Here is a 27,035-nt window from a genome sequence, read left to right as displayed (position 1 = left end):
AACTGCAGCAGCGCCAGGATCTTTGTTGAAGTTTTTTGATGTTCATCTTCTGGAATGACTCTTCCAGAGGATGTTGATGTTGGAAGTTCTTCTTCATATCGTATCTTAATTCGTTTTCTGTGTAGCCGAATTAGGCTTTGATTCTCTGTATAAACACAAACAAACCCTTTGCCCACACTTTGATATGACCTTTATACCATTGTGAAGAACCTATTGGAGATCACCACACAGGAACTACTTTTTTTTTTAAGAGAAAGGAATATCATCAGAAAAATGTACTTCCATAGCTGATCATCTGACACCCTTTAAAAGATCAAAATTAAGGATATGTAAAGCATGCATCAATCATTGATTTGCAGTCAGTTTTATCCTATGAGGGAGTAATCCCCCTTTTCTTTCTCTCTTTTTTTTTGTTATCATTAATCTACAATTACATGAAGAATATTATGTTTACTAGGCTCTCCTCTATACCAAGTCTCCCCCACAAACCCCATTACAGTCACTGTCCATCAGCATAGCAAAATGTTATAGAATCACTACTTGTCTTCTCTGTGTTGCACAGCCCTCCCTTTTCTCTCACCCCCCACATTATGCATGCTAATCATAATATCCCCTTTCTTCTTCCCCCCTCTTATCCCTCCCTACTCACCCATCCTCCCCAGTCACTTTCCCTTTGGTACCTGTTAGTCCATTCTTGGGTTCTGTGATTCTGCTGCTGTTTTGTTCCTTCAGTTTTTCCTTTGTTCTTATACTCCACAGATGAGTGAAATCATTTGGTATTTCTCTTTCTCTGCTTGGCTTATTTCACTGAGCATAATACCCTCTAGCTCCATCCATGTTGTTGCAAATGGTAGGATTTGTTTTCTTCCTATGGCTGAGTAGTATTCCATTGTGTATATGTACCACATCTTCTTTATCCATTCATCTACTGATGGACACTTAGGTTGCTTCCAATTCTTGGCTATTGTAAATAGTGCTGCGATAAACATAGGGGTGCATCTATCTTTTTCAAACTGGAGTGCTGCATCCTTAGGGTAAATTCCTAGGAGTGGAATTCCTGGGTCAAATGGTAAGTCTATTTTGAGCATTTTGAGGAACCTCCATACTGCTTTCCACAATGGTTGAACTAATTTACATTCCCACCAGCAGTGTAGGAGGGTTCCCCTTTCTCCACAATCTCGCCAACATTTGTTGTTGTTTGTCTTTTGGATGGCGGCCATCCTTACTGGTGTGAGGTGATATCTCATTGTGGTTTTAATTTGCATTTCTCTGATAATTAGCGATGTGGAGCATCTTTTCATGTGTCTGTTGGCCATCTGAATTTCTTTTTTGGAGAACTGTCTGTTCAGTTCTTCTGCCCATTTTTTAATTGGATTATTTGTTTTTTGTTTGTTGAGGTGGGTGAGCTCTTTATATATTTTGGATGTCAACCCTTTATTGAATCTGTCATTTACAAATATATTCTCCCATACTGTAGGGTACCTTTTTGTTCTATTGATGGTGTCTTTTGCTGTACAGAAGCTTTTCAGCTTAATATAGTCCCATTTGTTCATTTTTGCTTTTGTTTTCCTTGCCTGGGGAGATATGTTCAAGAAGAGGTCACTCATATTTATGTCTAAGAGATTTTTGCCTATGTTTTTTTCTAAGAGTTTTATGGTTTCATGACTTACATTCAGGTCTTTGATCCATTTCGAATTTACTTTTGTGTATGGAGTTAGACAGTAGTCCAGTTTCATTCTCTTACATGTAGCTGTCCAGTTTTGCCAGCACCATCTGTTGAAGAGACTGTCATTTCGCCATTGTATGTCCATGGTTCCTTTATCAAATATTAATTGACCATATATGTTTGGGTTAATGTCTAGGGTCTCTAATCTGTTCCACTGGTCTGTGGCTCTGTTCTTGTGCCAGTACCAAATTGTCTTGGTTACTATGGCTTTGTAGTAGAGCTTGAAGTTGGGGAGTGAGATCCCACCCACTTTATTCTTCTTTCTCAGGATTGCTTTAGCTATTCGGGGTCTTTGGTGTTTCCATATGAATTTTTGAACTATTTATTCCAGTTCATTGAAGAATGTTACTGGTAATTTGATAGGGATTGCATCAAATCTGTATATTGCTTTGGGCAGGATGGCCATTTTGACAATATTAATTCTTCCTAGCCAAGAGCATGGGATGAGTTTCCATTTGTTAGTGACCTCTTTAATTTCTCTTAAGAGTGTCTTGTAGTTTTCAGGGTATAGGTCTCTCACTTCTTCGGTTAGGTTTATTCCTAGGTATTTTATTCTTTTTGATGCAATTGTGAATGGAGTTGTTTTCCTGATTTCTCTTTCTATTGGTTCATTGTTAGTGTATAGGAAAGCCACAGATTTCTGTGTGTTAATTTTGTATCCTGCAACTTTGCTGTATTCCGATATCAGTTCTAGTAGTTTTGGAGTGGAGTCTTTCGGGTTTTTTATGTACAATATCATGTCATCTGCAAATGGTGACAGTTTAACTTCTTCTTTACCAATCTGGATTCTTTGTATTTCTTTGTTTTGTCTAATTGCTGTGGCTAGGACCTCCAGTACCACGTTGAATAACAGTGGGGAGAGTGGGCATCCCTGTCTTGTTCCCGATCTCAGAGGAAAAGCTTTCAGCTTCTCGCTGTTCAGTATGATGTTGGCTGTGGGTTTATCATATATGGCCTTTATTATGGTGAGGTACTTGCCCTCTATTCCCATTTTGCTGAGAGTTTTTATCATGAATGGATGTTGAATTTTGTTGAATGCTTTTTCAGCATCTATGGAGATGATCATGTGGTTTTTGTCCTTCTTTTTGTTGATGTGGTGGATGATGTTGATGGATTTTCTAATGTTGTACCATACTTGCATCCCTGGGATGAATCCCACTTGGTCATGGTGTATGATCCTTTTGATATATTTTTGAATTCAGTTTGCTAATATTTTGTTGAGTATTTTTGCATCTACATTCATCAGGGATATTGGTCTGTAATTTTCTTTTTTGTTGGGATCTTTGCCTGGTTTTGGTATTAGGGTGATGTTGGCTTCATAGAATGAGTTTGGGAGTATTCCCTCCTTTCCTATTTTTTGGAAAACTTTAAGGAGAATGGGAATTATGTCTTCTCTGTGTGTCTGATAAAATGCCGAGGTAAATCCGTCCAGCCCCGGGATTTTGTTCTTGGGTAGTTTTTTGATTACCATTTCAATTTCTTTGCTCGTAATTGGTTTGTTTAACTTTTGTGTTTCTTCCTTGGTCAGTCTTGGAAGGTTGTATTTTTCTATGAAGTTGTCCATTTCTTCTAGACTTTCCAGTTTGTTAGCATATAGATTTTCATAGTAGTCTTTAATAATTCTTTGTATTTCTGTGGAGTCTGTCGTGATTTTTCTGTTCTCATTTCATTTCTGTTTCTGTTGATGTGTGTTGATTCTCTTTTTCTCTTAATACGTTTGGCTAGAGGCTTATCTATTTTGTTTATTTTCTCAAAGAACCAGCTCTTGGTTTCATTGATTTTTTTCTATTGTTTTATTCTTCTCAATTTTGTTTATTTCTTCTCTAATCTTTATTATGTCTCTCCTTCTGCTGACTTTAGGCCTCATTTGTTCTTTTTCCAGTTTCGATAATTGTGATGTTAGACTATTCATTTGGGATTGTTCTTCCTTCTTTAAGTGTGCCTGGATCGCTATATACTTTCCTCTTAAGACTGCTTTCGCTGCGTCCCACAGAAGTTGGGGCTTTGTGTTGTTGTTGTCATTTGTTTCCATGTATTCCTTGATCTCTAGTTTAATTTGTTCGTTGATCCATTGATTATTTAGGAGCATGTTGTTAAGCCTCCATGTGTTTGTGAGCCTTTTTGTTTTCTTTGTAGAATTTATTTCTAGTTTTATACCTTTGTGGTCTGAAAAGTTGGTTGGTAGAATTTCAATCTTTTGCAATTTACTGAGCCTTTATGTGCACTAGTATGTGGTCTATTCTGGAGAATGTTCCATGTGCACTTGAGAAGAATGTATATCCTGTTACTTTTGGATGTAGAGTTCTATAGATGTCTGTTAGGTCCATCTGTTCTGGTGTGTTGTTTAGTGCCTCCGTGTCCTTACTTATTTTCTGCCCAGTGGATCTAACCTTTGGGGTGACTGGCATGTTGAAGTCTCCTAAAATGAATGCATTGCAGTCTATTTCCCCCTTTAGTTCTGTTAGTATTTGTTTCACATATGCTGGTGCTCCTGTGTTGGGTGCATATATATTTAGAATGGTTATATCCTCTTGTTGGACTGAGCCCTTATCATTATGTAGTGTCCTTCTTTATCTCTTGTTACTTTCTTTGTTTTGAAGTCTATTTTGTCTGATACTTGTACTGCAACCCCTGCTTTCTTCTCTTTGTTGTTTGCCTGAAATATGTTTTTCTATCCCTTGACTTTTAGTCTGTGCATGTCTTTCGGTTTGAGGTGAGTTTCTTGTAAGCAGCATATAGATGAGTCTTGCTTTTTTATCCATTCTGTTACTCTGTGTCTTTTGATTGGTGCATTCAGTCCATTTACATTTAGGGTGACTATTGAAAGATATGTACTTATTGCTATTTCAATCTTTAGATTCGTGGTTACCAAAGGTTCAAGATTAGCTTCTTTAGTATCTTACTGCCTAACTTAGCTCGCTTATTGAGCTGTTATATACACTGTCTGGAGATTCTTTTATTCTCTTCCTTCTTATTCCTCCTCCTCCATTCTTTATATGTTGGTTGTTTTATTCTGTGCTCTTTTGTGTTTCCTTTAACTGCTTTTAGTGGGTAGTTGATTTTATTTTTTGCCTTTAGTTAGTATTTGGTTGGTCTGCTTTCTTTGCTGTGATCTTATTTTCTCTGGTGACATCTGTTTAGTCTTAGGAGTGCTCCCGTCTAGAACAGTCCCTCTAAAATACCCTGTAGAGGTGGTTTGTAGGAAGCAAATTCCCTCAACTTTTGCTTGTCTGGGAATTGTTTAATCCTTCCTTCATATTTAAATGATAATCTTGCTGGATACAGTATCCTACATTCAAGGCCCTTCTGTTTCATTGCATTAAATATATCATGCCATTCTCTTCTGGCCTGTAAGGTTTCTGTTGAGAAGTCTGATGATAGCCTGATGGGTTTTCCTTTATAGGTGACCTTTTTCTCTCTAGCTGCCTTTAAAACTCTTTCCTTGTCCTTGATCTTTGCCATTTCAATTATTATGTGTCTTGGTGTTGTCCTCCTTGGGTCCTTTCTGTTGGGAGCTCTGTATATTTCTGTGGTCTGTTCGATTATTTCCTCCCCCAGTTTGGGGAAGTTTTCAGCAATTATTTCTTCAAAGACACTTTCTATCCCTTTTTCTCTCTCTTCTTCTTCTGGTAACCCTATAATACAGATATTGTTCCTTTTGGATTGGTCACATAGTTCTCTTAGTATTGTTTCATTCCTGGAGATCCTTTTATCTCTCTCTGTGTCAGCTTCTATGCGTTCCTGTTCTCTGGTTTCTATTCCATCAATGGCCTCTTGCATCTTATCCGTTCTGCTTATAAATCCTTCCAGAGTTTGTTTCACTTCTCTAATCTCCTTCCTGGCATCTGTGATCTCCCTCCAGACTTCATCCCTTAGCTCTTGTATATTTCTCTGCATCTCCATCAGCATGTTTATGATTTTTATTTTGAATTCTTTTTCAGGAAGACTGGTTAGGTCTGTCTCTGTGATCTTTGTCTGCCTGTAGTTTTGCCTTTTCATGGTTATAGAGATAGTTTGCAGAGCTGGCACGAGTGATGGCTGGAAGAAATTCCCTTCTTGTTGGTTTGTGGCCTTCCTTTCCTGGGAGAACAGTGACCTCTAGTGGCTTGTTCTGGGCAGCTGTGTGCAGAAAGCGTTTCTGATTCTTGCCCAGCTTCTATGGAGCTTATCTCCGCTGTTGCTGTGGGTGTGGCTTGCCTTAGGCTGCTGCTCCAAAATGGTGGAGCCACGTTGGATGGGGAATGGCTGGGAGGCTATTTATCTCTGTGAGGGGCCTCCGTGATCCCTGCTGCCCAGGGGGTTAGAGTGCCCAGAGTTCCCCAGATTCCCTGCTGCTGGACTAAGTGTCCCAGGATGCTTCTGTCCGGTTTTGGGGTTCCTGTCCCTTTAAGACTTCCAGAAAGCACTCGCTTTTCTTTGTCCCAGGTTTGCTGTCTGCAGGGACCCACTCACCGGTCTTGCTGCCCTGTTTCCCTAGTATCCAAGACCCCATGCATGCACTGTGTCTGTGCTCTTGTGCGGATGCCTGGGGCTGGCTATTTAGCAGTCCTGGGCTCCCTCTCCCTCCCTGCTCCAACTCCTATCCTCCTTCCTGGAGCTGGGGTGTGGGGTGCTTGGGTCCCGCCGGGCCGGGGCTTGTATCTTACCCCCTTCGTGAGGCACTGGGTTCTCGCAGGTGTGGATGTGGTCTGGCTGTTGTCCTGTGTCCTCTGGTCTCTCTTTTAGGAAGAGTTTTCTTGTATTTTCAAAAATATATGTGGTTTTGGGAGGAGATTGCTGCTGCTCTACTCACACTGTCATCTTGGCTCCGCCCCTCCCTCCCCATGTTACACTTCTTTGTCATATCTGTTTCCCACCTGTCCCACAACCATCTTTAACAAATCCTGGAAACTACTAATATGTTCTCAATTTGTATAATTTTGTTATTTTAAGAATGTTAAATAAATGGTATCATATAATTATGTAATATTTCAGGGTTGTCTTTTTTCACTCAGCATAATTCACTGGAGATTCATCAAGTTCTCGCATCAATCGATAGTTGGTTCCTTTTTCTTGCTGAGTAACATTCTGTGGTATGGATGTATTAACAGTTTGTTTAACCATTTACCCATTTAAAGACACATGGGTTTTTTACATTTTTTGGTTCAAATAAAGCTACTATAAACATTCATCCACAGGTTTTTGTGTGAACGTAGGTTTCCATTTTGGGATCAGTCCCCAAGACAGCAGTCACTGGGCTATGTGTTGTTTCATGTTTAGTTTTTAAAGGAACTGCCGAATTGATTTCTAGAGTGGTTCTACCAGTTACATTCCCACTGGCAATGTATGAATGATTCCGTTTCTTTGCATTTGGTGGTATTATTGTTATTTTTGATTTTAGCCATTCTGATAAGCATACAGTGATATCTCATTGTGGCTTTACTTTATGTTTACCCAATGATTAATGATGTTGGACATCTTTTTATGTGCTAATATATAATCTGTATATCATCTTCAGTAAATATCTCTATATGTCTTATGCCCATTTTCTGATTGGATTGTGTGTTTTATTACTGTTGAGTTTTGAGAATTCTTTTTATATTCTTGACACCAGTCCTTTGCCAAACATGAAGTTTGCCAATATTTCTCCCAGTCTTGATATATGTTCTTTGGGCACTTAAAAGAAAGTGTGTTCTACTGTTGTTAGATGAAATGTTATATAAATGTCAGTTAGATCCTGTTGGTTGGTGGTGGTGTTGAGTTCTTCTATATCCTTAATGACTTTCTGTCTAGTTGATCCATCAATTATTAAGAGAGTTTGTGAAATCTCCATTTACTTGTGTATTTGTCTATCTTTCCTTTCAGTTCTGTTTTGTTTCACTTATTTCCAACTCTCTTTGGTGTATACACATTTCAGATTGCTATGTCTTCTTGGCGGATTGCCTTTTTTATCATTATGTAATGTCCCTGTCTGTCTGTGGGGTTTTGTTTTCTCTGAAGTTTACTTTGTCTGATGCTAGTATAACCATTACTGCTTTCCTTTGATTCAAGTTTCTGTGGTATATCATTTAAATCCTTTACTTTCATCCTGCTGATTTAGTTATATTTGAAATTAGTTTCTTACAGACTGCATTTAGTTATGATTTTAATCTATTCTGCCAATTCCTGTCTTTTAATTGATGTATTTAGACCATTTACATTTTATATAATTATTTGATATTTTGGAACTTAAATCTACCATTTAATTTTTTTGTTCTCTGTTCTTTTAAAAATTTCTTCTAAGCAATGTTTGTCTTCATATATATTTCTAACACCATGTTTTTCCCCATAATTGCAAAGTTAGTGAATAAAATTTACCAATGTTCAATATTAAGTTGGAACCTGTGAATCATATCCTGACATCAGTTCATCCAATGAGTCATCCATTCACCCAGACTTTTAAGAGACATTTACTGAACCTCTACTATGGGCTGTGTATTATAATATGAAACATTACTTTTTCAGATGTTTCTCTTCCCTCTCAGTTCTTTAGTGTAGTATATTTGTTTCCTATGGCTGCCATAGTAAATTACCACAAACTGAATGGCTTCACAGCAGAAATTAATTTTCTCATAGTTTTGGAAGCCGGAAGTATGAAATCAGCATCATGGAGTTGAAATCAAGGCGTCAGCAGGACTCTCATGGGGAATCTGTTCTTTTGCCTCTTTGGCTTCTGGTAGTTTTTAGCGTTTCCTAACTCATAGCAGCATCACTATCTCTGCTGTGTAGCCAATAAGGACACTTGTTATTGGGTTTATAGCCTGCTTGGATAATCCAGGATGATCGCTCGGTCTGAAGATCCTTTTTCAAACTAAGATAACATTCACAGGTTCCAGGATTAGGACATAGACATATTTTATGTGGGAGGTCAACATTCAACCCACTAGAAGTGATGTTTTTATGTACAATTTTAATTTCCCTATTTTGATCTTCTCACTATCTTGTCATGAGTCTGCTTTTTCACTCCCCCCACCTTTTCTCCTTGGTTTTGTCTTTTAAAGTATTCACGTAGAGAGTGGTGAGAATAGTGGAATGATTGTGCCGATCTATATTTCACTACCATAGTATAACAGGGTTTTTCTTATATACGTTTAACAGCAAATAGTTCCATTTGCAGACAGAAGGAAAAATAATTAAAATAAATAAAAAAGTATTATGGCATTAGCAATTAACATTTTAATTGGTACCAGTTAAGAAAAAGTAGAATTTTCCTCAGAGACAGTGCCACATTTACTAGCATTTTTTAAATCTGTATATTTCAAGTACTTACACAGTGTACTTAGTCTATGTTTTAAAAACAAAAAAACTTTTTGCATGGAAATGTTTGTTCTCTAGAATCTGAACACCATTTCTGAGGTATTTAAGGCACTATAGTATCATTAAGATTATTCTGGTAATACCTTAGTGACTCAATGAATATTATATAAAAAAAGTACCATATAAATATACTCTGCTAATCTTTAAGAATATTGTGCATATCTTTAAGAAATTTCTCACAAGTCAGGGTCAATCTAGTGTGACAGGTAATTCCTTTATACCAGAAGAAAGTTGTATTTTCTTCTGTAGTTGATTTTCTTGCTGTCTTTGCTGTTGTTATGATTATTAATATTTTACCATAATGAAATTTTACCATTTATATCTTTTTATAAAGTACAGCAAACTGGCAGGTCCCAGGAAAAAATGAGGTAGAATTTTAAAGTAAGTACTTAACAATAGTGTTAAGACTTTTATACTTGACATATGTAGGTAGAGATTCTTGTTTTAGCATAAACATAATATCTTCATGTATTTGCTCTAAGATTTCATTCAATGAAATTTCAGTTGTGGTTTTATTTTTATATCTAAATGATATGTTTAAAGTTTAAAACTTTGTCAGATGTCTGAGTATTTATCATTAAACGCTGACATTTTTCAAACTAATCCCTGCTTTTTATAGTTGTAAAAAAAATAATTCATCATATAATTACAAATTTTAAATTTGTGTTTTCTTTCTAAGTGCTGGCCAAGATATCCAAGGAACAAGTGTGATTGCAAATCTTCCATTTTTGATGCGACAGAATCCTGCTGAGACACTTCGGAGAGTCTTGCCGAAAGTTAGAGTAAGTTGGTGCGAAATAAGATTTGAATTTACCATTTTTTTCTAGTAGCATGTTACCATTTTCAGGAGAAAATTTCAGAGCTTTTGATGGCTGATCTTTTGTACCCGATCATTGAGTGGAGGAAGTGTTACGATATACACTTTGAATTATGATGAAAACACTTGGAAAATTAGCTGATAGACATGGAGAAATCCAGGTCTTAAGTTGTAAAGATTTCTTTAGTCGTTTTCTCATTAGAGACATTTTAATGTAGTCAACTTTTCAGTAGCTCACAAAAAAAACTTAGTCTTAAAAAATCATAGCTATCTTATTTGGTGTTCTATTGACTTAGATCTGTATTAATAGTGTTTCTACACCATTGATAACATAATTTAACTGATATTCCTAATAATCACCGTGTGGTGACTGCTAAAGAATCACCAAATAAAGATTGACTCGTGGCCTCACAATTTTAGTTTTATATTTCTTTTGTTTCTTCCTCAGTTCAATCAGAATTAGTTTTTTTGCTTTAAGCAAAAATATTTGATTAAAACATTCTTTCCTCTGACTAATATGTACTGATTATTAATATAAAATAGTAAATATTTAATACATAATATTTATTATTTATTTATAGCTATGTCAAGTGCTGTTCTTTGTAATAACTTGAATGAACAAAACAGATAACAGCCTATGTGTCCTTAGGGAAATTATCTGCTAATGGGAATTAGGGAGGTTACACACTAATGGAGACTATGTTTACTGGTAATGAGTTTTGTATACTTTGTTCTGGTTTAATGTTTGGTTGTAATTTTTTCATACTTTTTAATAAATTTATATGTGTTTAAAATATAGTAATTATTAGTGTTTCCTTGGGTTTTATTATTAGGCATATATAGCATGGTTCTAGTTACTGATTTAGATCAGGGAGGTACCTGTTATTTTTACGAGATGCCCACATTTCCATGTAGGCAATATGAGTTTTTTTTACTGGTTAAAATTGTGAATTGAGAAAATGTTTATTCTGGCATTGCACATGATTCAGAAGTGAATCAAGATTTCTCATATCTGTTTTCCCAGAAGTATGTCATAATTTCAATGGAAGTTAGTCTGTATAGTCCAGGGTTAATCTCACACTCAGCACCAGTGTTATTAACTAACCTAAGCTTGTTAGCATGACACCTGGAAATGCCAGTCAAGTCATAGTTGAATGGACCAGATGGTTAGGTCTTCTTGACTAAAGAGTTATTGTAGGTAAGTGAATTCGATTTAAAGCAAAAAAGTATCGAGCATACTATATACCCTATTGTTGAGCAGACTAACTCTGGTCCACACACAATATACGGAATTTCCAAGGTTCATAAAGCAGAATTAAAAGATGAAGGATAGAGAATAATGACCTTTATAAGTCTCTAAATTATTCTGAAAAAATCCTTTTGCTAGTGAGTTTACATAAATTCAATTAAATAATAGCTCCTAAAAAAATCTTAATTTCCTACAAATGTATAAAGAATATTATACACTTTTATGTACACATATTTATACAAGGAATCCAGTATATCTGCTAAAACTATGTAACTGAGTTAAAGAAGATATAATTTTAATAAGCTTACAAGGTAATTAAATTAGAAGATTAACTGAATAAAGAGATATTAAAGAAAAGTATACCAAAGAATATGTACTAAGAAAACCTTTGTTTAGTGCTGAGTGATTTAATTCATTTCTTTAGTAACAACAAACAGGCATTTATTTAGGACTACTATTTATCTTGTACTAAAAAAGATGCAAAAAATGTAGAAGTCTGTCCTAGATTAAACTGTCTAAAGATTATGGAGACAAAGAACAAGCCTAGGAGAATATTAATTGTGTGCTTCTGACTTTGTTTTAAATGCTGAAGAATTAAATAAAGGGGAAAGAGCTTATGGGGGCAACAAAAATGACTTTTATAGAGGGTTTAATACATAATGTAGACAGCTAAACATTTGAGCAACCCCATTTCAAGTTATAAAACCCATATTATGTGCAAATCATTGTATTTGGATATTGTTAAGATTTTTGGTATTCATAGTTATCACCTTCTTCATTTCTGCCTTGCATCTGTGAGTGCTTACTTTCAAGTGATAAAACCATGACAAAAATCTTACATAGCCACTTTATTCTCTTTTGCCATAGCTGTAATTTCTTAGTTTTATAAGAAAGCAATCTTGTATCGCAGAGTGAGCATTTAGTAATAATGGCATTCTCATTAATTCATAAATATTTACTGATACCTCCTATGTGTCAGACACTGTTTTAACTGAGAAAATAGAGGGTGAACAAAACAGAACTTGCCCTCAAGGAGGTTATTGTTCAGAGAAGGGAAATAGACATTAAATAAGTGAGTGTAAAGCACAGGATTAAGTGATGGGGGACCTGCTGCATGGTGGGAGGTCAAGGAATACCTCTTTGAGGAGGTGAAAACTGAAGAAGCCATTCAGAGAGTCAGGACTGAGTGGTCCAGGCAGAGCGAGCAGGAGAGCCCTAAAATGAAGAAGCCTGGTGGAGTTAAAAGAGGCATTTATGGTTGGAATCCAGTGGGTAGGGGTGGCGGGGTGGGATTTGGAAAGAGGGTTAGAGAGATGGTTGGTGATAGAGCATGAAGGAGTTGTTTTTTCTTAGGAAAGTGGGAAGCCATTGAAGGTTTTAAGTAGAGAAGTAACTTACCCCATTTAGATTTACAATGATCATTTTGGTAATTGTGTGGAGAGTGGACTGGAATGGGAGAATCAGGAAGCTACAGCACTAGCCCTAAGTAAGGTATGTGATGGTGGTTTGGATTAGGACAGCTAATTGGGACAGAGAGTAGTGACTATATTCGAGGTACATTTTATGGAGGTAGAATGAACAGAACTTCATAATGGATTGGGTGTGGGTAGTGAGAGATGACTTTCAGATTTCTGGCTTATGTGTCCATATGGTTCTGCTGGTGTTGAGTTATCTTGGTTGAGAATTTATTAAATCTGTGGGGAAAAATAGTGTAAGTACCTCTCAATATGAAATTGTCTATTAATGGTTTGCTTTTAGGGAGTTTAAAGATATGAACAACAAATATTTTTTTTTTTGAGAGGGCATCTCTCATATTTATTGATCAAATAGTTGTTAACAACAATAAAATTCTGTATAGGGGAGTCAATGCTCAATGTACAATCATTTATCCACCCCAAGCCTAATTCTCGTCAGTCTCCAATCTTCTGAAGCATAACGAACAAGTTCTTACATGGAGAACAAATTCTTACATAGTGAATAAGTTCTTACATGGTGAACAGTACAAGGGCAGTCATCACAGAAACTTTCGGTTTTGATCACGCATTGTGAACTATAAACAATCAGGTCAAATATGAATATTCGTTTGATTTTTATACTTGATTTATATGTGGATCCCACATTTCTCCCTTTATTATTATTATTTTTTTTATTTTTAATAAAATGCTGAAGTGGTAGGTAGATGCAAGATAAAGGTAGAAAACATAGTTTAGTGTTGTAAGAGAGCAAATGTAGATGATCAGATGTGTGCCTGTAGACTATGTGTTAATCCAAGCTAGACAAGGGCATTAAAACATCCACAGATGAGGAAGATTTCTCTCAAAACAGGGGGGGTGAGGTTCTAAGCCTCACCACTGTTGATCCCTAATTTCTCAGCTGATGGCCCCCCTGCGACTGTGCCTGTCTTAGGTTGTTCCTCCCTTGAGGAATCTTACCCGTCTCTGGCTAACCATTCATCTTCCGGGGCCATACAGGGAGATGTAAAGTTGGTAAGTGAGAGAGAAGCCATATTGTTTGAAAAGGTTAGCTTTTTACTTCTTTGCAGATTTATGCCCTGTGGCTTCTATACCCAGCATTTGTCTTGAGGTATCTTTACCACTTGGAGAAATTATGATACTCGGTAAATTCGATATGAGGCATGAATTCTATTTAAGGGTTGTAATTAGGAAGGAAGAAGAAAAGCTGTAGAGGTAGCAGACGGAAGAAAACATGGGAGGATTGATTATTTCTTTGACATATCTTCCTGTAGAGTAACTTAAGCATGTATAGGTTTTAAACTACTAATTAAATTGTGCGCACACATTAACATAATAGGAATACAGTTACATAACCAAAGCATATCTATAATTACCAGCCATCTCTAGTGAAGCCAAGAAAACCAGTTAGGCACCCTAGGCATTTGTGAAAATTTGTCTATGATATGATGGATATTGTCCAACTGTACTTGAACAGTCTGAGAGAAATCAGACAAATTAAAACAACCCATTCCTGGGAACTGTTCACATCCCATATGTTCTTTTAACAGTAGATAGTCTGTAGTTGTAAGATTTTGGAGTGCTACAACTTGCACTTCTCCTAATTCTTGGTGGAGTGAACAACAAATATTTTATGTAAGAAACTAGTCAGTCCCAAGATTCTCACTACATTTATAACTGTAGTATAAATAGCTTTTAGAACTCACCTTTTACCTTATCTTTACCTTAAAGAACATAAGATAAAGGGAGGGTAGAGATTTTTCTGGACTTAATATAAAATTTCACAAATGATATTTTTATTTTTGTTGTTTTGTTTTATTGCATTTGTGTTTCAACCTTACAATAATGTATTAATTGAAAAATGTTTTTTAACTTCATTACTATTTTCACTGTTTCAGAGATGAAGGAATTTAAGGTTAAGAATAAAATGGCAGAAAACAGGATTAGAATGGAGCTAATTCATAGTATATGTACAATTTACTGTCTAGATTTTACCCAAAGTGTCCAATGAATGATAATGCAATTAGATCACTAATTTTAAGGTTAAATTTAAATAAGAATCCAGGAAGGAAATATCTTGACCTCCAATCTAATTCTCTAGATATGGAGACACTTTTAAATATAGTTGTTATAATATATCCATATTATATATATAATTCAATCCTAGAGTATCTTTTGAAAAAGAAATACATTTTTTCCTGTGGTCTTTGTTGATTAAGTTGTTGATTAAGTTTGAATTCTCCACAGTAAATTAAATTGAAATCTTAGATGTTAGATTTCAATATTTGACTTGAACTTCTGGTTATCTAGAAATGAAAGCATTTGACTGTCAGGATAAATGTCTAAAATACCATGATTCTTTATAAAATTTAAAATGGTAATGATAAAATTACATCATATAACATCAGTGACTCCTTTATAATTAATGAAGTGCAAAAAAGTTTCTGCCTGTTAAGTTATTGAATCCTTTTAATTGTTTTTTCACTTATTTTGGGAACCCAAACATATGTTACAAAATTACATAATAGAAAATGTACAATATCAGGAACAGATAAAAATAACTATAGCTAACATTTGTTGAAGTCTTATTATGTGTCTGGCATTATACTCTGTCAAACATTTTATACATTTTGATTTCTTTGAATGCTCATAGCAGTTTTGTAAGGGTCAGTTGATGGAGCAAGAGACTTAGTTGAATAACTTAACCAAAGTCACAAAGCTAGCAAGTGGCATAATCCAGTTTGAACAGGAAGTCTGACTCCTATGCCCTCTGTCTTAACTGCTGTACATCCTTTTCATTAGCTGATCATGACTGCAGCAGATATATAATGTCTAATTTTACTTCTGAAGCCTTAGTCATCTCTTGTCTGGTTACTACAACAGCTTCCTGAGGAATACTGATTTAGGACTTAGTCCTCCAAAACTGTGAGAGAATAAGTTTCTGTTGTTGTAAGCTGCTCAGTTTATGGTAGTTTATTATAGCAGCCACAGAAAACCAATCCAAGTAATTACCCATTTCAGATAGAGTAAAACTCCTTATTGTGCCCTTACCTGACCCCTTCTACTTTCTGATCTCATTACCTACTATTCTTTACCCTTTCTTCCATAAGGGCAGAACCTTTGTTAGTCTGCTTTACTACTGTATTCCCAGAACCTAGAACTTACCAACCTTTGCTTGGCAAATAATGGGCACTCAGAAATAATTGTAAAATGAGCAATGACGGAACTTAATATTCTGAGGTGGTAAATGTCCACCCAAAAGACCAATGACATATTGGTCTTATCCAGTAATGGCATTCTTAGATGAGAAGTAAAAACAGGATAATCAATGGAGTGGTATAATGCTGATTTATGTTCACAGAGAGACCTTTATTTGGGAGCAGGAGAAAGATACATACAAGGGAAGGATAAAGGAGAAATAGTTAATCAATATGAAATTTGATCATTCGAGGTTAGTAGATGTGGTCTACCAATCTTCTGATTCTGGAAAGATTGTTCAACTTGTATTAATTTTGTATGACTTTATCTTCATTTATGGAAATAATAGAAAAATACCATAAGTTTCTCTCAAAGTGATTGTTTATAAGTGTTGAATATCTACTGAATATAGGTAGATTTAAAAAGTCTTGTTTTTAAGTATTTATAGAAAGTATTTATTGTGTAAATAGAGTTTTTGTGAATAAAAAGCCTAACTTTATTTACTTTTTAAATCCTATTTCAAGTGGCACAGGTATGTGGATAACCATCACTAATGTGAGAAGCACTTACTTTGTCCAGGCACTGTGCTTATTACTTCAGACACATTCTTTTAAACTTCTTATAACAACTCCACATGATGTATTTATTTTCATTTTACAGTTGAGAAAAATCTAGCTTTTAAAAAACACTTAAAAAAGTGTTTGACTATGAAAATTTTAACGGGAGGTTTCTTAAAAGGAAGCATAAAATGATAATTTATTCAGACAGTACACCAAGAAAACATAATCTCAACTAAAGGAGTTAAAGAGCATAAACAGATGATACAAATTGCTTTTTTATTTAGTTTGCAATTGGAAAATACAGATACCTGTCTTTATCACTACATGTTTTCAAACTAAAGTTAAAAGTTAAATTCTGAGAAAAGCAAAAGGATTTTGTGAAAGCAGCACATTTATATGTAAGAAGCAGAACATGAAGTTCCTGACACCCTACAGGCCGTCAAAAGCCCACAGCGGCGGAGGGCTCTTCACTGACAGGTGCGCGCTTAGAGACACTGATGCGAAGGGAGGTGAGGAGGAAAGTGAACTGATTCCTGCAATGTAAATTGAAAAACAATCAGGGTCAGAACTGACTGTAGTAGGAGGTTTTATGTGCTAGGAAGCATAAATGTATATAACTATTTTTCTAGTTCATTAGAAAGTATTTATTTTTCTAGTTTACTAGAAAAAAAAGAGGTCGTATTAACCAAAGGAATTAGAGAGTGTGAACATCAGATGATATAAGTTAGTGTTTATTTTGTGGTTTACAACTCAAAAATAAAATTACATTGACTATAATGCACTTTGAAAATATATGTTATATCTTTTTATATATATCTGTGTGTTTAAGGAAAAATTAGATTAATATCACTAATTATTTTATAATAATAAGTAAATTTGATGGAAACACTTACTGGTATAGTTTTTCTGGGCATATATAAAATATTCTGTTAGCTAATACTCCGAATAGACCTGAAAGTATTATGTTTCAGTTCACTCTAGTAGAGACTAATGTTCTCGTATGTGCTTCTTAGTCATGCATTCATTTGTTATTTTTACCCTGCTTATAATAAAAATGAAATGGAACTTCTGAAATTCTTAATTAGAATATCTTTCTATCTCTGATAATGGAACCCACTTGAATATTGTGTCTGACTTAAGACATTTGAGTGATATGAAGGTCATTTATAGATATTTTTATTCTCCTTGCAGAATCATAAAATTATAAAGAAAATATTCACATATTCCATTGACATGAAGGTCTATAATGTTCGATTAAAATTTTACGGATTAGCTAACCTTTTGGCACTGGTGAACTAAATACTCTAGAAAATTTTTCCGAATCAGAACATTGAGAAACTCTAGGTAAAGTACAATAAGCATTCTTTTAAATGTATAGTTAAGCGTGTAAGAGAGTAAGGAATATTCCTTACTCAAAAACAAAGAAATCAGTCCCATTTTTACTTAGGATGTGTACAAGGAAACATCACTCCCTTTCTAACAACAATGGGTTATTCAAAAAAATCCATTCAATCATAACTTGTCATGATCCCCTCAGAGGTGGTTACAAGGCAACCAAGTAAACTGAATTCAAAAGGACAGCAGCCCTGCTGAAGAATGGTGGAACACAGGGACACTGACTTTTGACAGAGAATAAGGGGAAGAAGGGGCCACCATAAAAGGTTGTTAGAACAAAAACATTAGCTACACTGTGACAAGTTTTTAAAGGTTAACTGTGGGCTAGCATATCAGTCTAGAATGACTCGTGGCTCCAGACACAAGGGAACTTTGCACTCACTTGCAGGCTCTTTTCTAAAGGTTCCCTTGCCTTGGGGAACAGGGCAGGAGACTGGAGAGAGTCACCCTTGCTGATGCAGGTGTGGTGATGATTGCCCACTTCCTCAGAATGACATGTAAGGATATATAGGTTATTTCCCCAGAGAGATAGAAGCTACAAAACAATCAAATGAAAATAGTAGAAATAAAAAGGATGATATTGGAAATGATACATTGTTTCATGGACTTATTAGCAGTTTAGACACAGCTGTGAAAAGAATCAGTGAACTTGAAGGTAGAAATCATCCAAACTGAACACAAAGGGAGAAAAGTAAAAAAAAAGAGAGCATCAGATGGCTTTGAGACAAAGTAAAGTGATCTAATATATGTGCTATTGGAGTCTCAGAATGAAAAAAATGAGAGCAGGGAAGATGGACTACTTGAAGAAATAATGGCCAAAACTTTTCTGGAATCAATGAATGATAACAAACCAAAGATCCAACAAGCTCAAAGGATTCCAAGCAGAATAAATATATACATACATACACCCCTAGGCACATCATGGTCAAAGTGCTGAAAGGAACAAAGGTGAGAATAAAGTAGTCTTCTAGGTGGAAACCATGCAGACTAAAGGTTTGATGGAATGTCATATTAGAAGTACTAAGCACAAAAAGTGCAAAAATAAATAAATAAATAAAGTCAACAAGATATCTATACTCAGTGAAAATATCTTTCAAGGATGAAGGCAAAATACTGTTTTGTTTTTTAGACAAACAGAAATTGAAAGAATTCTTTATACCAGATTTATACTATAAAAAGTGGTAAGGCAAGTTCTCTAGGCAGAAGTAATGTGATACCAGAAGGAAACTGGATTTACATGAAGAAATGAAGAACACCATAAATGGTAAAAATTGGCATAAATGTAAGTGAAATAACAATTTTACACAAGAAGTAAGAATAAATCATCCTATGAGGCTTTCATTATCCTAATAGGCCAGTGAAACATAGACATTACAAAAAAGCTATAGTTACATATCCTTCATGAGCTTAGATGCAAACATCTGAAAAACAGCAAATCAAATCCAGCAATATATAGAAAGGATAATACATCATGACCAATTGGAGTTTATCTCAGGAATTTAGGATTGGTTCAAAATTAAAAAACTAATCAGTATAAATTGTCCTATGAACAAACTAAAAAAACAGAGACAACAACAAAATAATCCACCACCATCTGATCATCTCAATAGATTAAGAAGAAGCATTTGACAAAATCTAACAATCATTTCTGAAAAAAACACCCCAGCAAACTAGGGGTAGACTTCCTGTGTGAATAACCTATATTTGACATCATATTTAAAGGTGAAAAACTGAATGCTTTCCCATAAGATCAGGAATAAACCAAGAGTGTCCACTCTTACCATGTTTGTTCAACACTGTACTGGACATTTTGGCCAGTGCAGTAGTGCAACAAAAAGGCATGAAAGATATCCACATTGCAGAGGAAGAAGTAAAACTGCCTTTTTTGGGGGAGTAGGAGATGATGAGCTAATTCTAAAATTCATATGAGAATACAAAGGACCAAGAATTGACAAAATAACTTTGAAAAAGTGAAAGTTGATAGGCTTTTACTCCCTGAATTTATGACATAATATACAGCTATAGCAATTAAGACTGTATTATTTATATAAAGACATATCAGTTAAGGCTGTGATACCTGTACAAAGGCATATGTAAAGAAAAATAAAAATACCCTCACATACATTGCCAGTTGATTCCAACACAGGTGCAAAGGCAATTCAGTGTAGAGGATAGTCTTTTCAACAAATGGTGTTGGGTTGGTTGGGGAAAAAGTCCATATCTTGTACTGTATACAAAAATTAAAATAGATCACAAACCTAAATGTTAAAAACTAAAATTTCAAAAACTTCTAGAAGAAAACGTAAGAGAAAAATCTTTGTAACCTTGGGATAGGCAAAGTTTTCTTATATATGACGCTTAATAGCATGATCCATAGAAGAAAATTTTGATAAGTTTGACCTTGTGAAAACTAAAGCTTCTTTTCAGAAGATACTGTTACGAGAATGAAAAAGACAGGTCATAGAATGGGAGAAAATATTTACAAGTCACATATCTGATAACGAACATGTTAAAAAAAAACCCTCTCAAAACTCAGTAAGAACACAACCCAATTTTTAAAAATGGGCAAAAAATTTGAAACAATACTAAGCCAGAGAAGATCTGTGGGTGACCAATAAGCATAAGAAAAGATGCTCAATATCATTAGTCATTAGATAAACATGAATAAATCTATGTATCTGTCAGAATAGGTGTGCTTATAAAAACTGACCATTATCTTTTCACACATTTTCCATATATGCTTCTGCCTAATATTCTCTCTGCTCCCCTTCTGGGACTTCAATTTCACATATGTTAGACCTTTTCATAGTTATCTTCTATGGCTTTTACCTTCTTTTCCATCCTTTTCTCTTTGTGATTCATTCTGAGTGTTTTATCCTGACCCATATTCCAGTTCACTAATTCATCTGTGTCTAATCTGATTTTGATTATTATATCTATCTGGTCTGGAATTTCTTTTTAGCTCTTTTAAAAATCTGCCACACCCTTTTTAAAAAAACATACCTTAGAATTTTCTGTCAAAATTCTAAATTGTATCTTTCATCTTCTTGAACAGGGTTATGTATCAGATAACATGGACAGTTGGGGGTCCTTTTGGTGTGTTTCTATTTTCCGTTGCTCATTTCTGTTTTCTGGTATTTCTCAGTCATAGTATTTCATCATGTGCTTGGATGTTACTAACTGTGTGTTTGATATTATATTTGATCAATTATTTGTACAAATAGTTTGACGCCTAGAATGGTATCTTCTAGAAAGGAGTATGTTTTCTTCTAGCGACTACTTAACTGCACTAACAATAAAGTCTCACTCAATTCAGGTATTAGATGATTTTAAGCTGGGATGCTCTCCCTGCAAAGGCCAGTTTGCTTCAGGATTATCCTTATCCTATCCAAGGGGGGTTTACCAGGATTTTTGCAAATAGAAAAAAAAAGTCTCTTAAACTCTCAGCCTCTCAGGAACCTCTTCTATAATCATCAAATGGCCCCAGGGGTAAAACAGGCCCCAGATTACATGTTCATTTGTTTGAAATTGCATTGTCTCTTAGATTTTGGGTTTTTCTAGTAATGGGTAATCTAGGATGGGTAAACTTGTTAGTTTCCATATGCCGGAGGATTTTTATATTTTGCCCAGGTTTTAAATGATATTCATCAGGAGAGCTGATCATAATTACTTAGTCTGACACTACTGAAAGAAGAAACTCCCTTTCATTTTTTCCTTGATTTACTGTCAGAATGATATTAACCCGAAATGTTTCTGTTTGTATACCTGCATGTACCCCTCTGCCACACCCTGTCATCACCCTTACCCCTACACAGACCCACTGATTGCTTTCTAATGGTGTGTTAGGAATTATCCAGAACTCAAAATTAAATACTCTGTCAAATCTGTTGTGATGGATGTTTTTATATTTTATTTAAACTTTGAATTCTCCAACACCTTCATTTTGTTGGGGTGAAATTATGTTTAGAGTAGCAGATCTCCACTTTTGGTCTGTTTTTTTCTGTGGACAATCTTCTCCACACCCAAGCCTTCGAATATCATCTATATAAATTCTAGTTATTCTATAGAAATTCTCTCATTTATAGCAGACCTTTCAGAGTATCAGATCTGTATACGCAATTCCCTGTTTGAAGTCTTAACTTGGGTACCTCAGAGGCATCTCAAAGTTAACACTTCCAAAACTGAGCCCCTGGCATTTCCCCTCCACACCTTGGTTTCCTCCACTGTCCCCTCTCCTAGTGGGTGACACCATTATCCACCTGGTTTTTAGTAGTGGTCCTTGATGCCATGTGTTTTTATTACTTGCTACAATCTGTTTATGTTACACCTTTAATATTTCTTGAATCCCTCCACCTCTTTCCAAACACACTACCTCCACCCTAGTCCAAGCTGCTATGGGGGTTTTCCCAGATAAAGGTAATAGCTTACCAAGTATCCTCACCCCTTACCTTCCTCCCATTGTACGCTTCCTCACTACTTTCTGGTTCATTTTCATCTTTATAGTTTGCATGACATTTCAAAGCATTTAGGACTACAGTCTGAATATTCTCTTGCTTAATCATCTAAGGCCCTACATATTTTGGGCTCCATCTTTTTCACTAGCCTCAGCCCCTCCTCTTACTCTGTGCTCTAGGCACACTGACCTTTTTCTAGTTTCTGAATCTGTTGTACTCTTTCTGATCAGTGCAGGCACTGACTTCTTTCTCTTCTTATTTTCCCACCTGTCTTTATCCCAACTTTCATCTGGTTATTTCTCCTTTACATGGGCCAGTTGTCACTTCTTGGTGGTCTCATGTCTTTAGAAGAGATCAGGTCCCCTGTTAGATGTTCTTAAGCCATTTCTTCCTTCTCATCCTTAGCTCTTATCACAGTTTTAATTACAGTATCAACAGGTACATTGCTAGGTCTCCAGCATCTAATCCGGCACAGTGCCCTAATGTAATTGAGTAAGTATTTGTTGAGTGTTTGACTGTACATAAGCAACATAAGTCCCTCAAAGGCAGAGAAATTGTTTTTGACTTTTCTCCAGAACTCTTAATATGGTGCTGGTACTTAGATAGTTATGGATGATAGTTACAATATCAGAATTAGATTTTCACTGGGCTACTATACAGAAAGATTAGGGTAGAAAGGAAAAGCACTATAACTGGCTAGAAAGCAAACCCTGCTTCCACTTGCTTATAGAAATAATGCCATCCTTTCCCATGTTGCTTCCCCCCCACCAGAAAACAGTTCATAGTTTTTTCAAAAAACATTGAATTAAATATGGCTAAAATGGATCATTTGAAATGGTTACTTACAGCTACTGTATCCACTAAACTGATATTTCTTTGATATTTATTATATGTAAAAATTACTTGGCAGTGTAGAAAAACTAGAATTCAGTTCCAAAACCATCATGTTGAAGTATCTAGTTTTGCTGTCCTTCTGATGATGCCTGGCAGAATAGCTCCCTGCACATTCACTGTAGTCACATGATGGTTGCTGCTGGCACTGGTATTTCCTTTAGAGGAAGAGATCTTTGGAATGTTTTTATGTGTACCTCCTCATGAACCTTGCTAATCACTGAAATGCAAATTTAAAGAAGGGTAGAGACCACCCTTTTACTCCTGTTACTATCACCACTTTATTCTCCCTCCTCCCTCTCAGATTTTGATTTTCATTGCTCTCAGCTACTTCCCCACCCTTTATTTTAGTGTGGAGTGTGGCAATCAGTGATAGGGAAAAGAATGAGCTTTCATAGGTATTAAAGGTATGTTAGAATTAGCATGTTCCAATTACTCTAACTCAGTTTTAAAGTCTTTAAAAAATATTGTCATTTTATAGTGAAAAGAGCTGTTGACTGTCACTAAGAATTCCCACATTTATGACTCTCAAGACCCCACATATTTTGTGTCCTAGGTCTTCAATATTTGAATATTTAAATCCCTATTATTTTCAAAATAATCAGTGATACTGTCTAAAAAATATACACAGACACTTTGTAATTTAAGGGCTCTTTTACTTTGGAACCAGCACTATGTATGGTAAATGTGTTCATCAGTTTTATTCAGTAAATTTATTTTCCAAGTGTGTGAATCCAAAATATTTGTTTTGGGATGAGCTGCTGATTCATTTAGTGCTTCTCTGTATTGTGTATCATAAAGAGAAAGGGCTTCTTGATGCATATAATGTGGGTTATTGGATGCAGAGCAGTTTCCCTCTGCAAGGACTGTATTGTGTTGTTTTATAAGATGCTTTCTTGCACCATTCATGCAAACTAAAGAATGATTTAAAACAGAGAAGTGTGCAGTACATTTTCCTTCCTTGAGTGGGAATAGTTTTTAAAATTTGGTACTATACTGTTATCTCATTTATGAAATATTTCATTTCACTTTTGAGGAATTCAAGTTGAAATGCCAGCCATACAATAGGTGACTGGCATTAAGGCTGGCACCTAAGCAATAGAGGAATTTACTTTTCAGTGTCTTCCAAGGTCCATGAGGATGCGTACTTATTTACCCAGAGAGTATGGATCTCACTATGTTTGTCCAGAGGGTGTGACTCTGTGGAGGAAAACACTTACTGGTAAGTATCAAACTCTTACTGTGTTACGTTTCAGAAAAATATGTTTAGAAATCAATTGAATTTTAGCAGTGATAAAATCTCTTAGTCTGTGCTGGTTTCTTAACAGTGGACAGTCCCAGATGTTGAAGTCAGCACAACAAGAGAAAAAACCAAATCCTGATAAGACTTGAGGATTTTTCGAAAATTAAATGCAAAATAGTTGGGGCAAATGTTGCTGCTGGAGTCAAGACTAAATAATACAGTAAGAAGATACGAAGTTGGAGAGCTTCTCATGTTCTTGTTTTGCATAAAGTTTGCATACGCATAAGAACCAGGACTTTAATGACTTTAAGAGGGGGCAGAATTACATCACTTGGAAGTTAAAACAGCAGATTCATGTGAACTGGAATGTATATGTGTGGCCCTCACAATTTATTTTAATTTTTCTTTGCAAAATACTTTCTGTTTCTAAATAAAAGCTATGCCTTTTGAAACCTGTAAGTGATGTATACTGGCCACATCAAATCTCTTAAAAATGTTTTCCAAATTGTTAGTGTGGAACAAATGTTTGTTTTGGAAACAGTAAAACAAGGGAACGAGGGAGGGCTGATTTGAGAGACCAATTGCTATATGCCCTACTATTCCTTCTCTTTTTCTTTCCGTCAAGAACTTTAAGACATTTAATTTGACTATTGGTTGAAAAAACTTGTGAAATAACATTTGTGAATGTGATACAAAAGTTTCAAACAAACAAAACAAAAACCAGCCACCCTAATGTGTGATAGGTTGTTTGGGAATTAACTATACCACATAAACATTGCCACAGTAAAGCCACTGCCAAATCTCCCACACTACCACATGAAAGCTTAAGCTGTGCCTACGTAAGTGATGATTTAAGCCATGCTTTAAGAAGGGATGAATAGAAGAATCTGTGAAGAATTCAGTGCTCTGCTTTGGCCTTAGGCAGACAAGGGTAACATCTTAGAGCGACCAATTACTAGCTCAACAGCCTTTAGTAAAATAATCGGTGGCTCTGAGTCTGTTTCTTCACCTTTAGAATGACATGTTTTCTTACACTGTGATAACTGGCAGTGGTCCCACCATATGAATCAAGGAGTCTGAGTACATGGTCTAAATCATGGTTACAGAGATTCTGGGGAAGAAGATGGCAGGAACATCTCCTTACTGACGTGATAGAGAGAGTATTAAGAATGCATTTCTATGGGATCCATTTTTGCTTTCTTTGTGTCTAAGTCTACCGATCCCCAATCCTTAGGACTTACCTCAAAATCTCTTGAGGCAACGTTTTAGGAGATGTGGGAAGTGTATGTGGAGGCAGAAAGCATCAAGAGCAGAAAGTTTAGGTGAAAGGGTAAGAGCTATTCAGTCGTTCAGTCAGCCCTTCCTTACTGAATGCCTGCTGTGTGATAGCAGTTGGGGATGCAGTAGTGAATAAAGCAGACCAATATCCTTGCAGTCGTGAAGCTTATGTTCTAGGCCTGGGAGAAAGACCACAAACAAGTGGATGCTTTGGTCGTTGGATGATGGAGTGATAAACCTGTGCAGGGTGTGGTGAGTGGTTTTCAGTTTGAAGTAGGGCCTTCAGGGGGTGCTCATTGAAAAGGTAGTGCCTGAGTAGAAGATGGAGAGAGGTCAGGGAGCCAACCAGCTGAAACCTGGGAAAAGGGGGAGTTACAGATCTTATAAGTCATTGAAATGATTTTCTTTGTCCTTTGGCATGGAAAGCCATTGGACAGGTTTGAGCAGAAAAGTGACATGATCTGACTTCTTTTTATAAGAATCTCTCTGGATGCTGTAGAGACAATAGATAGTAGAGGGACAGTCATGGATTCAGGGACGAGTGAGTAGGTTATTGGAATACTTCAGCTGGAGATGATGGCTTGGATCAGGGTGCTAGTGGTAGAAGTGATAAGTGGTCAGATTCTGGATCAGGATCGATCATTCATTTGGTTGTGGTGAGTGAGGGACTGAAAGGAGTTAAGGATGACCCCAAAGTTCTTGAGGTGACAACTGGAGGAGCAGAGTTGTCATTTCCTGTTGATGGAGATGAAGATTGGAGAGGAGCAGGTTAGGGGGAGAGATCAATTCAGGTGTGGACAAGATCAGATTCCTACTTGAGAGCCTAATATAGAGAGGAGACAGTTGGGTGTACAGTGGTCGTTACTTAAATGCTGAGTTTGCACAAATTTTCACAAGTTGGTAAGTCACAGAAGTTCTCTTGAAATGATTTAAATCTCTACAAATATGGTATATTTATATTTTATATATCATAATTTATATTTTATATATTAGGAAATAATACAGAAAGATTAATTTTCTTGAGATCATAGATATGAAACTTTGTTTTATGGCCAAAAGTTCCACATTGTTCTACTAACTTTACTATATTTGTTATAAAATAGGCATTCAAGGGAAAAATCCCATAATTGCCATAATTGATTAAACAGAGCAATACTTTTAGTTATCTTTACAGTATGCTCTCTCTCTCTCTCTCTCTCTCTCTGTCTCTCTTAGAGAAAAAGTATAGGTAATATCTCTGATGAAGTTTATATGAAAGATTTTTTTTTTGACTTCTTGATGTGTTGCAAACTCATATTCCCATGTTGGCTTTAATTTTGAATATACATTAAAAAATTTAAAAAGTGGTGAGTGGACATGACTTAATATAATTAATTAAAGAATATACTCTTGTATTTAAAAAATTACTTTAAAAACA

General features: G+C 35.7%; 1 protein-coding gene across 8 annotated transcripts in view; it reads left to right on the top strand.

The window, feature by feature from the left end:
• PPP4R4 (protein phosphatase 4 regulatory subunit 4) overlaps window positions 1-27,035 on the top strand; it is a 199,062-nt gene that overhangs the window by 24,765 nt on the left and 147,262 nt on the right. For 7 of the 8 annotated variants that reach the window (XM_073241912.1, XM_073241911.1, XM_073241917.1 and 4 more), the window contains exon 3: window positions 9,741-9,843. In XM_073241912.1, the coding sequence (XP_073098013.1) occupies window positions 9,741-9,843 (103 nt within the window). Of the gene's footprint in view, window positions 1-9,740; window positions 9,844-24,238; window positions 24,320-27,035 lie in introns of those variants that run through there. The other variant, XM_073241918.1, reaches the window with a different exon arrangement.

This window comes from Manis javanica, chromosome 8, assembly GCF_040802235.1.
Source record: "Manis javanica isolate MJ-LG chromosome 8, MJ_LKY, whole genome shotgun sequence".
Taxonomy (NCBI): domain Eukaryota; kingdom Metazoa; phylum Chordata; class Mammalia; order Pholidota; family Manidae; genus Manis; species Manis javanica.
This window is presented reverse-complemented; position numbering and strand designations above follow the sequence as displayed.